General features: G+C 40.9%; 1 protein-coding gene across 1 annotated transcript; it reads left to right on the forward strand.

The window, feature by feature from the left end:
* The first annotated feature begins 3,524 nt into the window (after positions 1–3,524).
* On the forward strand, positions 3,525–11,485 carry LOC109914702 (proenkephalin-A-B). Its single transcript, XM_020514312.2, has 3 exons — positions 3,525–3,708; positions 4,402–4,542; positions 10,531–11,485. The coding sequence occupies exons 2-3, from the start codon at positions 4,405–4,407 to the stop codon at positions 11,188–11,190; spliced, it is 798 nt and encodes a 265-aa protein (XP_020369901.2). The 5' UTR covers positions 3,525–3,708; positions 4,402–4,404; the 3' UTR covers positions 11,191–11,485.
* The last annotated feature ends 203 nt before the right edge of the window (positions 11,486–11,688 follow it).

An 11,688-nucleotide genomic window follows, 5' to 3' on the forward strand; every position in this document is an offset into this window, starting at 1 on the left:
TGCTGAGCAGGTGCTACTTAATAGCACTGTAGATGACACCTTCGATCACTTTACTGATGATTGACAGTAGACTGATGGGCCATAATTGGCCAGGTGAATTTGACTTGCTTTTTGTGTACAGGATGTACCTGGGCAATTTTCCACATTATTGGGTAGATACATACCAGTGTTGTAATTGTGCTGAAAGAGCTTGGCTAGCACAAGTCTTCAGCACTATTGCCATAATGTTGTCAGGGCCCATAGCCTTTGCAGTATCCAGTGCCTCCAAATGTATCTTGATATCACATGGAGTAAATTGAATTGGCTGAAGCCTAGTACCTGTAATGCTGTTCACCACTGGTGGAGGCAGAGATGGATCATTGATTTGGCACTTTTGACTAAGGATGGTTGTGAATGCTTCAGCCTTATCTTTTGCACTTTATCTTTTGTATTGGACTCTTTCATCTTTGAGGATAGGAATATTTGTGGACCCTCCTCCTCCACTGAGTTGTTTAATTGTCCACCACCATTCACAACTGGATGGGGCAGGACTGCAGAGCTTAGATATAACTCATTGGTTGTGGGTTCCTTAGTTTCTGTCTATCACTTGCTGCTTATGCTGTTTGACACACAAGTCATCCAGTTTGGTAGCTTCACCAGGTTGACACCTCATTTTTAAGCATACTTGGTGCTACTCCAGGCAACAGTATTGCCAATCTTCTAATGCACACTGTTATGCCCTCCCTTGTGTTTCAAATAAATAGAACTGGGGGGGGGGGGATGCTAAATGCTAGCCTGTCTCCTTAGGAATTATAAATATATTGAGCTACACAGACGTTAATTCACATGAATGCGAATTGTAAAACCGCATAAAATTGAAAGACTGTACACTGCAACTTTTTTATTTGGGCGAAAACAGTCTTTGGAATTAGAATTGTTCTTGTGACATCGGTTAGCATTTTAGGCGTTTGTTTTTATTAATATAATAAAACTGTAAAAACTAACACGATTATCCTCAAATACTACATAGAGCCGCCTTTTCCGTGTTGGCGCCCACTACCTCACAATGCAGGTGCAATTTCTCCAATTTGCAAGTGAAATCAGGTTGGATCCAGGCTGTTAAAGCGGCTTGGAGCCAGTCTAGTAACAAGGATTGGCAAGGTCAGAGTAGAGGGAAACAAGGCTATTAGTCCTCTATATTGGGAATTCCATTAAACTTTCCAGGTGGGTTACGCCTCTCTGCTTTCCAGTTGCCCAACTGTACAACAGCTTCGCAAAATCCTCTCGTACAGATAGTGACACTGTTTGAAAAGTACGAAAACAGCGATGTAAATTCTCTGACCTGTGTGTGCCACTCCCAAATGAATGCCAAACACGCTGCTACATGGTCCTGCTATACGCTGCTGCTTCCGCAAAGAAGGCATTGAGGATCTCCCCAGAAATCTGCTCAGGAAATGATTGATTGGTCCGTACACAGTCACTTACACGAATCGTTAAGAAGGCGATTAGAATTTGGCGCATTCACCCTTCATTCTGGAAAATCAATAGCATATCACTGTTGCATTCCCAATCTCACAGCAGTAGCTCTGGTAACTTCCTCGACGTAGTCACGGTGCCCCTTTGATCAAGAACGCGCGCGTTTTATTTTACTTCACACTTAATTGTCCAAAGTCTAGCAATGCACGCAGTTCTAACGCTAAACTGACCATTGACGTAGCTCCCTGTGGCTTTTAATCGTAGCACTTCAACGAACTAAAGCCCCGGATGGACTGAGAACTCTTGAACGCCTGAGCTCAGATGTTGGGGTGCATATGTTTCATAGATTGGTGAGAATACGCGAACGGTGCTGACCGACTGCTGGGTAACAACGATCAGTTGGTACTGCATCATAAATCATACTTCTTTAATAGTTTCATCTTTTCGTCATGAGTGATTTTTGGCGACCTTCTCCACAATTATTATGGTCGCCAGTTACCAACACACAACAGTTAGACTCTGCACAAACAAAAACAAACGTTGCTGGAAAAGGTCAGCAGGTCTGGCAGCATCTGTGAAGAGAAATCAGTTAACATTTCAGATCCGGTGGCCCTTCCTCAGAACTGATGTAGCTAGGAAAATGTCGGTTTATATGCAGAAGATGGGGTGGGGGATGGGGGTGGGGTGTAAGCGATAGGAAGGGATAGAGCCCAGGGAGAGAGAAAACAGTTGGGCAGACAAAGGAGTGGATAACGATCTGGCCAGGCGAGTATATAGCTGTTACTGAAGACTGTTGGTGGCTAACAGTAGGTAGTGTGAAATGGCAGACTACGTAATAACAACGCCGTAGTGTTTGTGGTTGGGGACTAAAATTATTGAACTCGATGTTGAGTCCGGAGAGCTACAGGGTCCCCAAGCGGAAAATGAGGTGCTATTCTTCCGGCTTGCGCTGAGCTTTGCTGGAACGCTGCAGCAAGCCTCAGACGGAGATGTTTTTCAGGGAACAGGCTGGTGTGTTAAAGAGGCAAGGTGCGGTTAAAATATAAAGCTAACTTGGTTGAGGGCTTTCGAATGGAGTCCACCTTCAAGGAATTGTCATAGAATCCCTACAGTGTAGGACAAGTCCACACCGATCCTTGAAGCATCCCACCTAGACCCATCCCCCTATAACCCACCTAATCTACACATCCCTCAACACTACGGGCAATTTAGCATGTCCAATCCACCTAGCCTGTATATCTTTGGACTGTGGGAGGAAACCGGAGCACCCGGAGGAAACCCACGCAGACGCGGAGAGAATGTGCAAACTCCACAGAGACAGTTACCCAAGGCTGGAATCGAACCCGGGTTCCTGACGCTGTGAGGCAGCAGTGCTAACCACTGAGCCACCGTTCGCAAAATATATCTTTCTAAATAAGTTAAATGAAGTCCACAATCTATTTGCTTGACAGATCTTCACACTAAATATGCGATCGTTTATATCTATCTGAATGCATTCCTGCATTGAGTCAGGTGATATTCCCAGATATAACATGTTAATTCATTACCAAAATAACTGATCGGACTTTACATGTTTTTTTAACGTATCGTTTGATATTTTTAAATCCAACCAAGGACTCACAAACCTTTTGAGCCGCACTAGCTCTGACATTCATGAACATTGAATGCTAACCCTCCAGAAACATTTCACGAAGTGACACGTCCGCCTCACTTGTTGCTTTTCCGTAGTTTTCTGATCTGTCTTAGAGAGGCGAATGTTAGGGTTTGACATCGGTATGTGAATGTCTTATTTTACACAATTTGCAAAAAACAGTGGTCATCGATCATCCCTCAATTACAAATCCAACTTCTTGTTCTCCCACCAGATCCTGCACTCTATTTGTCCCGCAGGTGGCAAATGTGTCATCGAAAGTCCTGGTGTTTTACGTCATGGGACTTTCCAGACAACTGGATTGTTGCTTCTTGTGATAGCGTAGTTTCCATCCGAGCGTTGTAAATGTTGGCAACAAGACAGCTTGGATAAGGATTGACAATTACCCACAGTGACCCGCCTCTGCTTAAAAGCGCGCGGGCGACTCGGCTATCAATAGACTGGCGAACTGCTTGCAATAACTGCAGGCTATTTTGTCTGTTTGCTAAGTCGTCTGCGGAGATCGACGCATTCCTCTATAAATACCAGCTGAAGTCTGCAAGAGGCGGAAAAGCTACTTCCAGTTTCAGACCAGTTTCATTTTCAGAGAGGCTACAACACAGGTAAGGCAAGACAGTTTGTCTTTTGGAACTCACCCTTCTGTTTCTGGTACAAATACAACTGCGAAAATTCACTGAAACTGCAATATTCTGTGACTGTATTGAACCAATTGCGATTTTGTATTCGAAATAACCACGCAACATTTGATCATTTAGCATGGTGAATGTAGTGCGTTTGGAGTGAAGAGCAAGTTCGATATGAACTCTTCTTTGGATTGAGATGGCGGGGAATAGAATGAAATGAAAACCGAATTTTCATCCTTTATTAATCTCCAATTTTGCAATGTATTTACATTTGACAGACTGCGTTGCTGCGGAATGGCTGTCTAAGTATCTTGTTCTATTACGATCACACAATTGCCAGATACTGAAAAATTGTCTTGAATATAGCTTGTACTGTTGAGGGAGGAGGGGTGGTGGCGGTCTGGCCGATTAACAGAACCTCCCCCGATAAATACCTTCCTTTTACGAAATGGCTATTTGTGGGTCTACTTCTATAAAAGCTGGAATATTTATGCAACCTGTAGATAGAACAGAAAATATCCCAAACTGAATGTCGTTTGTGATTTTACTTATTGACGCGTTGTGAAGGTTTGAAATATGTTTGAACTAATGCAGAATGAAGCTTAAGGTTTGATGAAGGCATACATTTGAGTATCTCCACTGAGTGTGTTTTGTTTTGTCCTATATTTGCAGCTCATGGCGTTACTGTGGAAGTGCCATTGCCTGGTGTTGGTCTTGTGTGCCTCCATGATGGTGGTCGGGGCAGACTGTGACAAGGACTGTGCTTACTGCGCCTACCATTTGACCGGTCATTTGACAGAGTTTAACCCGCTGGTGAGTTTAAACTCCCCCGCCACTCATTCCGCATCCCTCACCTCGAAATGAGTCATGCTGTCCGCTTCGGGAAACCCCGATGTGTGACCCAAATTTCACCGTGAAGTTCATGTTATCGACCAAAAGCTGGTCAGAACTCACACGACACCAGGTTATAGTCCAACAGGTTAACTCGAAATCACAAGCTTTCGAGGTGCTACCCCTTCGTTGGACTATACCTTGGTGTCGTGTGACTTCTAACCTGGCAGCACCGGCACCTCCAAATCATGACCAAAAGCTAGTTACAGAAGGTCGCTTGTGTCCGTGTACCCACAGAATGGAAATGTGGGATCTCATGTAGTTAGTTTTTGGCAAGTCCATTGACTGATTTCCACATTAACTCCCGTTTGTTTTAACCGAAGTGACGATTTTGAAACAGTAGCCCTCTCTGAGTTAGCAATGAAAGGTGCTTGAGGGGGTGGGTGGGTATACTCTTTGACTAAAGTTATCGCGAAGAATGCCCCGTTTCAGGGCTCCGTATATCTGAACGGATGAGAATATGGGAAAGGAACTTAAAAGATATCGCGACAAAAACTGAAAGAGAGAAAGCCACCATTCTGTAAAGTTGCCATTCACAGCTATTACTTTACCACTGTAATGATAAGGATGTAATGATTAAACATCCCGCTGCATATCTGACACCAAAGACAAAAGCTTAAAGTCTCCAAAGGCACCAGGAGCAGAACTGGAGACTTTCCGAAGTTCCAGAGGCGCCAACTATCGCGGACTGTGACTAATTGCAGCAAGTTAACCGTGGAATGCCACGCAGTTCAGCCCTTCACAGGGAGGACCCTGGGCAAATATTACATTTCGGTTTTCTCCTAATAATTGCCAACATCTCTGACCCGCAAGAATAAAAAGGCTTACGCATTAGATCTAAACAAAAAAATTGCGTTTAGTAATCAACTCTTTTTTTTGTTCCCGGACTGTTTCGTTAAGACTAGGAAATAAATACAACCAATTCTTCGATAAATCTGACTTTGCCCCACTCCAGCCTTTCCGTAGATGGATGGGCGGGATTTCATTTTGCTCCTGGCCACATACATATTAATGACTATTTTTGGAGAAAAGCTGTATGCAAACTCGAATACAGTGGACATTCTCTACTGTGCAAGTGATGAAGCATGTTTTTAACTCAGATAATGGGCATCTAAATTCAAGGTGAAAATCGTTGGGTGGTATATCCCCTAGTGTTTAGAATGCGGAGTCACAATGTATGAGCGGCGGTATGCCCCAAGGTGTAGATGCTGACCCCATGCGCATTCTCAGCCTACTTTACCAGGAGCACTTGGGGTGGACCCGCAGTCATTAGACTCACAGTGTTCACTGCTAGCTGTTGCGAACCATTTTAACTCCGCCTCCCACTCCCTTCGTGACATGTCCATCCTGGGGCCTCCTCCAGTGTCACAAATGCGCCAAACCCAAACTGAAGGAACAACACCTGGTATTCCACCTCAGAGCTCATAGCCTGATGGCCTCAACATAGAATTCACCACTTTCAAAATCTCCCCACCCAGGACCTCATCCCATGTGGAACCCTCCCCCTCATTCCTGCCTCCTTGACCTGACACAACCTGCTCACCTTCTTTCTCACCTATCCATCCCACCCTTCCCACTGACCAATCTTCACTAACCCCTACTAGCATTCACCTTTCACCATCTCACTTACCTTCCCCAGCCCCACACCCTCCCTCCATTTATTTCAGAACTCCCTTCCCCTACCCAATCCTGCTGAAGGGTGGAAAGCCAAAACCTGGACTTTAGTTCCTCCCATGCTGCCTGATCTGCTGTGTTCCTCTAGCTCTATGCTGTATTGGCTCTCAACCAATGATTAGTATGATACCAAGAGATGATACAAGCTAGCGTTAATTTAGGATGGCTTTATGAACATTTAGGAAAAAAATTATACATTGTGGAGGGTTTACGATATTTAATATAACAATATTTATATATTTCACCTGAAAGCAGAAGACCTTGGAAACCTATCAGCAGACTGCAAGAAATGTGGTAGATTGTAAAATATAGGATAAAATTAAGAACTGGGAGATCTGAAACACACAAACAGAAATAGCTAGAGAAATTCAGCAAGTCTAGCAGCATCTGTGGCAAAAAAAACCGTTAACATTTTGAGTTCAGAGCCCCTTCAAAAACGTTTCTCCAGCAATTTCTGTTTTTGTGTATAAAATATAGGGATTGTAGCAATCTTCTATTAACCATGCAGATTGAAAAGATAACATTTTTCAGGAAGTGGTACTGGAAGGCAAAGTACCCACAATCATTAACATGGAAATCATCAATTTCTAAAAAAAACCTGCAACCAGATGTTTGCTACACCAATCTGTAGTCTTCTGACTTACTGTCACATTTCTCTCTTATGGAAGTGTATCAGAAACAGGTTGACTGATTGGTGCACAGCATTAAGTCTTGTCAGGGTTACACATTTAAATAACATGGAGAGAACGATGTCTGGAAATCAAATGTATCTATATCTGAACATTAATGCTTCACCTGAAAACGCAAGTTCCAAATTTTTTTTCCATGTATATGATGTAGTGAGAATTAAAAGACCCACCACCACATTGTAGACATGGGTAATAAATGCCAATCAGGCCAGAGAGAGGGGAGGAGGTGAACTTTCCCAAGACGTTAGCGATATTCATTGGTAAATACGACTCGATTCTTAGACTGAATATGGATCCATAGAGATGGGGGAATACATTCGGCAAGAGAGGAAACCAAGTTGGTTAAAACAATGTGTAGTCAGAATCTTGTTGAGTGTACTTGGCTTGCGTTTACAACATGAAAACACTTCCCACCAGGTAAAGAGTTCATTTACAGACATTCACCCATTAATGTAGCAGAATAGGATGAAGATTACTATATCACTAACAGTTGACCAAATTTCGTTTATCTTGATAAAAACTGAAAGAATTGCGGAAATTAGAAGCAAAAACAGAAATTGCTGGAAAAGCTCAGCAAACCTGGCAGCATCTGTGGAGAGAAATCAGAGTTAAAGTGTCAGGTACAGTGACCATTCCTCAGAACTAATGGTAGCTAGGAAAATGTTTTTTATGCAGAAGATAGGGTGGGGCTGGGGGTTAAGGAATAAACAATAGTTGGAGATAGAGCACAAGGAGACAGAACAGTTGGACAGACAAAGAGTGGATAATGATTAGCCTAGGAGAAGAAATAGCTACTCATGGGGACTATTAGTGGCTAACAATGGGATGTTTGTAATAGCAGACCATGCGATAACAAGGCCTGGAGTGTGCGAGTTGGGGTAAGGACATGGGAGAATTTGCCTTAAGCCCTAAAATTGTTGAACTCAATATTGAGTCCAGAAGGTTGTAGAGCTCCCAAGTGGAAAATGAGGTGCTGTTCTTCCAGCTGAGATAAACTGGAGCACTGCAGCAAGCCTGAGATAGAGATGTTGGCCACGGAACATGATGGTATGTTGAAGTCATTAGTGGCTATTCATTCTCCTAGGCTACTCATTATCCACTCCTTTGTCTGTCCAACTGTTCTTCCCTCTCTCCTTGGGCTCCATCTCCACCTATCGTTTACTCATTACCCCCTCCCCCTACCCTATCTTCTTCATAAAAAAGACAACTTTTACCTAGCTACTATCAGTTCTGAGGAAGGGCCATTAGACCCTAAACATTAACTCTGATTTCACAGATGCTGCCAGATCTGCTGAGCTTTACCTGCAATTTTTGTTTTTGTTTGCCATTTATCTTGAAACAGTTGAAAAGATAAAGGGGAAAGTTATAATTAATCAAAGGTCGAATCATACATCTTGCAGATCCCTTAGCAGTCTCTGTGGCCTATTTGAGGCCTGCACTTTGCAATTTCAGTGACAAACAAGCTCTTCTTGCAAAGGATTCTCTGTATGAGTAAAAACCAATTGAAAACAGGCTTTATGCTGAGCATTGAAGATAAGCTACTAGCTGCTCATGATGATGGTACTGAGGCAATGTCTGCCAATTGCGCATAACCAGTTTATTGTTTCAGGTTTCTAGACGAAGTCTAGTTCACAATTCTTCATTATAATACCGTTTTCATTAATGGTCAACTTCTTGGTTTTAAGCAATTGCATCTGTATTAGGGAAAGGAAGAATGTCAGAAATCATGTCTAGAAATTAAGTTCAATTTTCAAATCATCTTAGCTAAATGGTAATTGTTTACTTGCTTTACAAACATTTAATTCATGGCTAACTGTACTTTTCCTAATTATAAGGAAGTTAAACATGTGGCAAGCCTGTGTGATGCCTATTGCTGAAGCTGGGCTGTATCCTGCACCTCTGGAAAATTAGATTCCAAGACTGTAAACTCATTAGCTTTCTCTCTGATCTAGGTATGGTATTTGTGACTTTTAGGATGAAAGATTTCAGTGTTAGCTCATGAAATATCTTGCAGTAATCAAGATTAAGTGATATCTAACTAGATAATGCCCAACCATAGAAAAAAGTACCCCCACTATTTATTCCCCTCCTTAGCAGAGTTCTGAGTCAATGGATTGCCAGTCAATGTATGCAGTTTTCTTGAGAATTGGATCTAGATTATCAAACCTCATTTTATAGAAAACCTTTACAATCAGCAAATATTTAACCAACTAGCACATGCATATTCTCCCACTTTCTTTTAAACAAAAGTGCAAAATAGGTATGTGTAAAACATATTTGAAAGTAGCATATTTAATGTGATGTAAAACAACAGTTAAATGGAAGGGTTCAGATAACATGAAATAAGATCAGTCATATTAATCTCAAGTCAATAGTCAGCGAAGTTATTCACGTGCATTCATTTTCTGCTACATCTCGGTTGGATGAGTTTATGTACATATTTATCAGATGCCCAAAGTAAACTGGATGTTAATATTAGGACAATTGAACAATGTTGAAGTTGTTTCTAAGGAATTACTAACCCTCACCCAATTTATGGAATGTTATCCAGTCAATATTTGCAGTTAGATATCTGAAAAAGGAAGTTAGAAGAAAATAGGTCTGGTTGGATTAGGTAATCAAAAACCAATGGATGGTAGCAACCATGCTCTGCTTTTACAGGCAGAGCCTAGTTGTTCAAATGACTCCAAAGAAGAAAAAATAACAGCATTAATATGCAGTATAAAAGTAAAACATTGTGGATGCTAGAAACCTGAAATAAAAACATAAAAGTGCTAAAAATGCTCAGCACATCTGGCAGAATCTGGAGAGAGAGAAATAAAGTTTATGTTTAAAGTTGAATATGTCTCTTTTTGAGAAGTGAAGTAAGGTTAAAATGTGTTGGCTGTTATGCCATTGAAAATGGGAATGAAGAGGTCTGGGACAGAGTAGAGGATGGGAGAAATTAAGTGAAAAGATGTCATGGAACAAAACAAAATTAATGTAATGGTTGTTAACATGAATTCCACTTCCAATTAGGCACTTCACAGACTTTTGAAATCAAAACTGAATTCAAAAATTTCAGACATTGTACTCTGTTTTCCATTTTCATTTATTTTTACCATGTGCTGGTCTGTAACTTGAGTTTCATGTTCTTGTTTTTGGGCAGAATTGTTAATTATGCTGCCTTTTATGGTCACTCTGTAAAAAAGTCTTTTTTTGCTACAACTATTTCCATTCCTTTTGCCATTTGTTCCATGACAGCTTTGTCATTTCATCTCTCTTACATTCTACCCTATTCCAGAGCTTTCCTTTCATTCATTCTTCTTTTCTCCTTTCAACAACAAAAAAACCCATGATATTTCTACCTTCCTTCAGGAGAAGAATCATTTTTGACTTTAAGAATTAACATTGTTTCTCTGCCCACAGATGCTGCCAGAACTGCTATCCCATTTTAATTAATATATAGGAACTTGTTAGGTTATTGGTGTCACCCTCACTTGTCCGTCATGCTGCTTTTCAGTATGAATTCTCTATTCTTTGATTCACAAATGTTATTTTATTTCAGAGTTGTACATTAGAGTGTGAAGGTAAACTGCCATCAGGAAAGGCATGGGGGATGTGTAAGGAGCTAGAGGAAGTCAACAAACCCTATGATGACATTCAAAGTTCTCCTGAGAGTGACAAAGGAAAGGAAGAACAACACCTCCTTTTGAGTAAAAAATATGGTGGCTTCATGAAGCGTTATGGAGGTTTCATGAAAAAAGCAGACAGCAATGATATGTACTTTTCCGAAGTTGATGATGAAAATAAAGGAAGAGAGGTATTGAGTAAGAGATATGGAGGGTTTATGAAGAAGGACATTGAGAGCCCTTCGTCGGTAGAATCTGCTGCCATTCTGCGAGAGCTGCTCAACTTAAGTGAGCTTAACGAACAGAAGCATTATCTAGACAACAACAACTCTGACAACCATGGCAAAATCACGAAACGATATGGAGGATTCATGAATGGATTCAAGAGAATCTCTGAATTAGAAGGCTTAACAGAATTGCAAAAAAGATATGGGGGCTTCATGAGAAGATTTGGTAAACCAGATTACCAAAAAAGGTATGGTGGATTTATGAAACGTCGGAACGATGCTCTCATTTCTTCTGATGAAGATGGTGAAATTTATTCCAAAGAAGTCCCTGAACTTGAAAAGAGATATGGTGGATTTATGAGAATTTAGTCATCCGATCAGAAAGACTGCCTCTGTTCTCGTATTTAAGTGTACTGTGTTGCTTAGAATGTACAGGTGTTTTTTACTGTTTAGTTTAACAAGAACAGGCTACCTGCAACCTAGATCTTACTTGCAGATATATCTTGCCTTTGGTTGAGATGAGATTATCAAAATGAATTGTATGCCTTCTTTGTGCACTTTCTTCTCGAACTATTAACTGTTGTCTAATTTTCATTAAATGTTAACAAAAAATAATCTCATCTGCCTAATTGTACATATTCAAATAAAGTTAACTGCAAAATAATGTTTAAAATCTTGTGTTTCATTTAAATTTTTGCTCTTTCATTCAAAACTAACAAGTATATTTTTAGGAGTGAAATCAGATCATTTTTTTAAAATTTTGTTTACACAATTGGGCATCTTCCATGTAAAAGTGTTTGCACTGTAACAAGCCAATTGATGAATGGCTGCCAGTATAACATTTTTTTTCATTTGTGGGATGTGGGC

Source organism: Rhincodon typus, chromosome 4, assembly GCF_021869965.1.
Source record: "Rhincodon typus isolate 14 chromosome 4, sRhiTyp1.1, whole genome shotgun sequence".
NCBI lineage: Eukaryota > Metazoa > Chordata > Chondrichthyes > Orectolobiformes > Rhincodontidae > Rhincodon > Rhincodon typus.

What these genes read in the sequence shown, in the direction of transcription:
- LOC109914702 (XM_020514312.2), top strand. Translation starts at nt 4,405, where the DNA reads ATGGCGTTACTGTGGAAGTGCCATTGCCTGGTGTTGGTCTTGTGTGCC. An exon ending in TGACAGAGTTTAACCCGCTG is followed by an intron (nt 4,543 to 10,530) that starts GTGAGTTTAAAC and finishes ATTTTATTTCAG; the next exon opens with AGTTGTACATTAGAGTGTGA.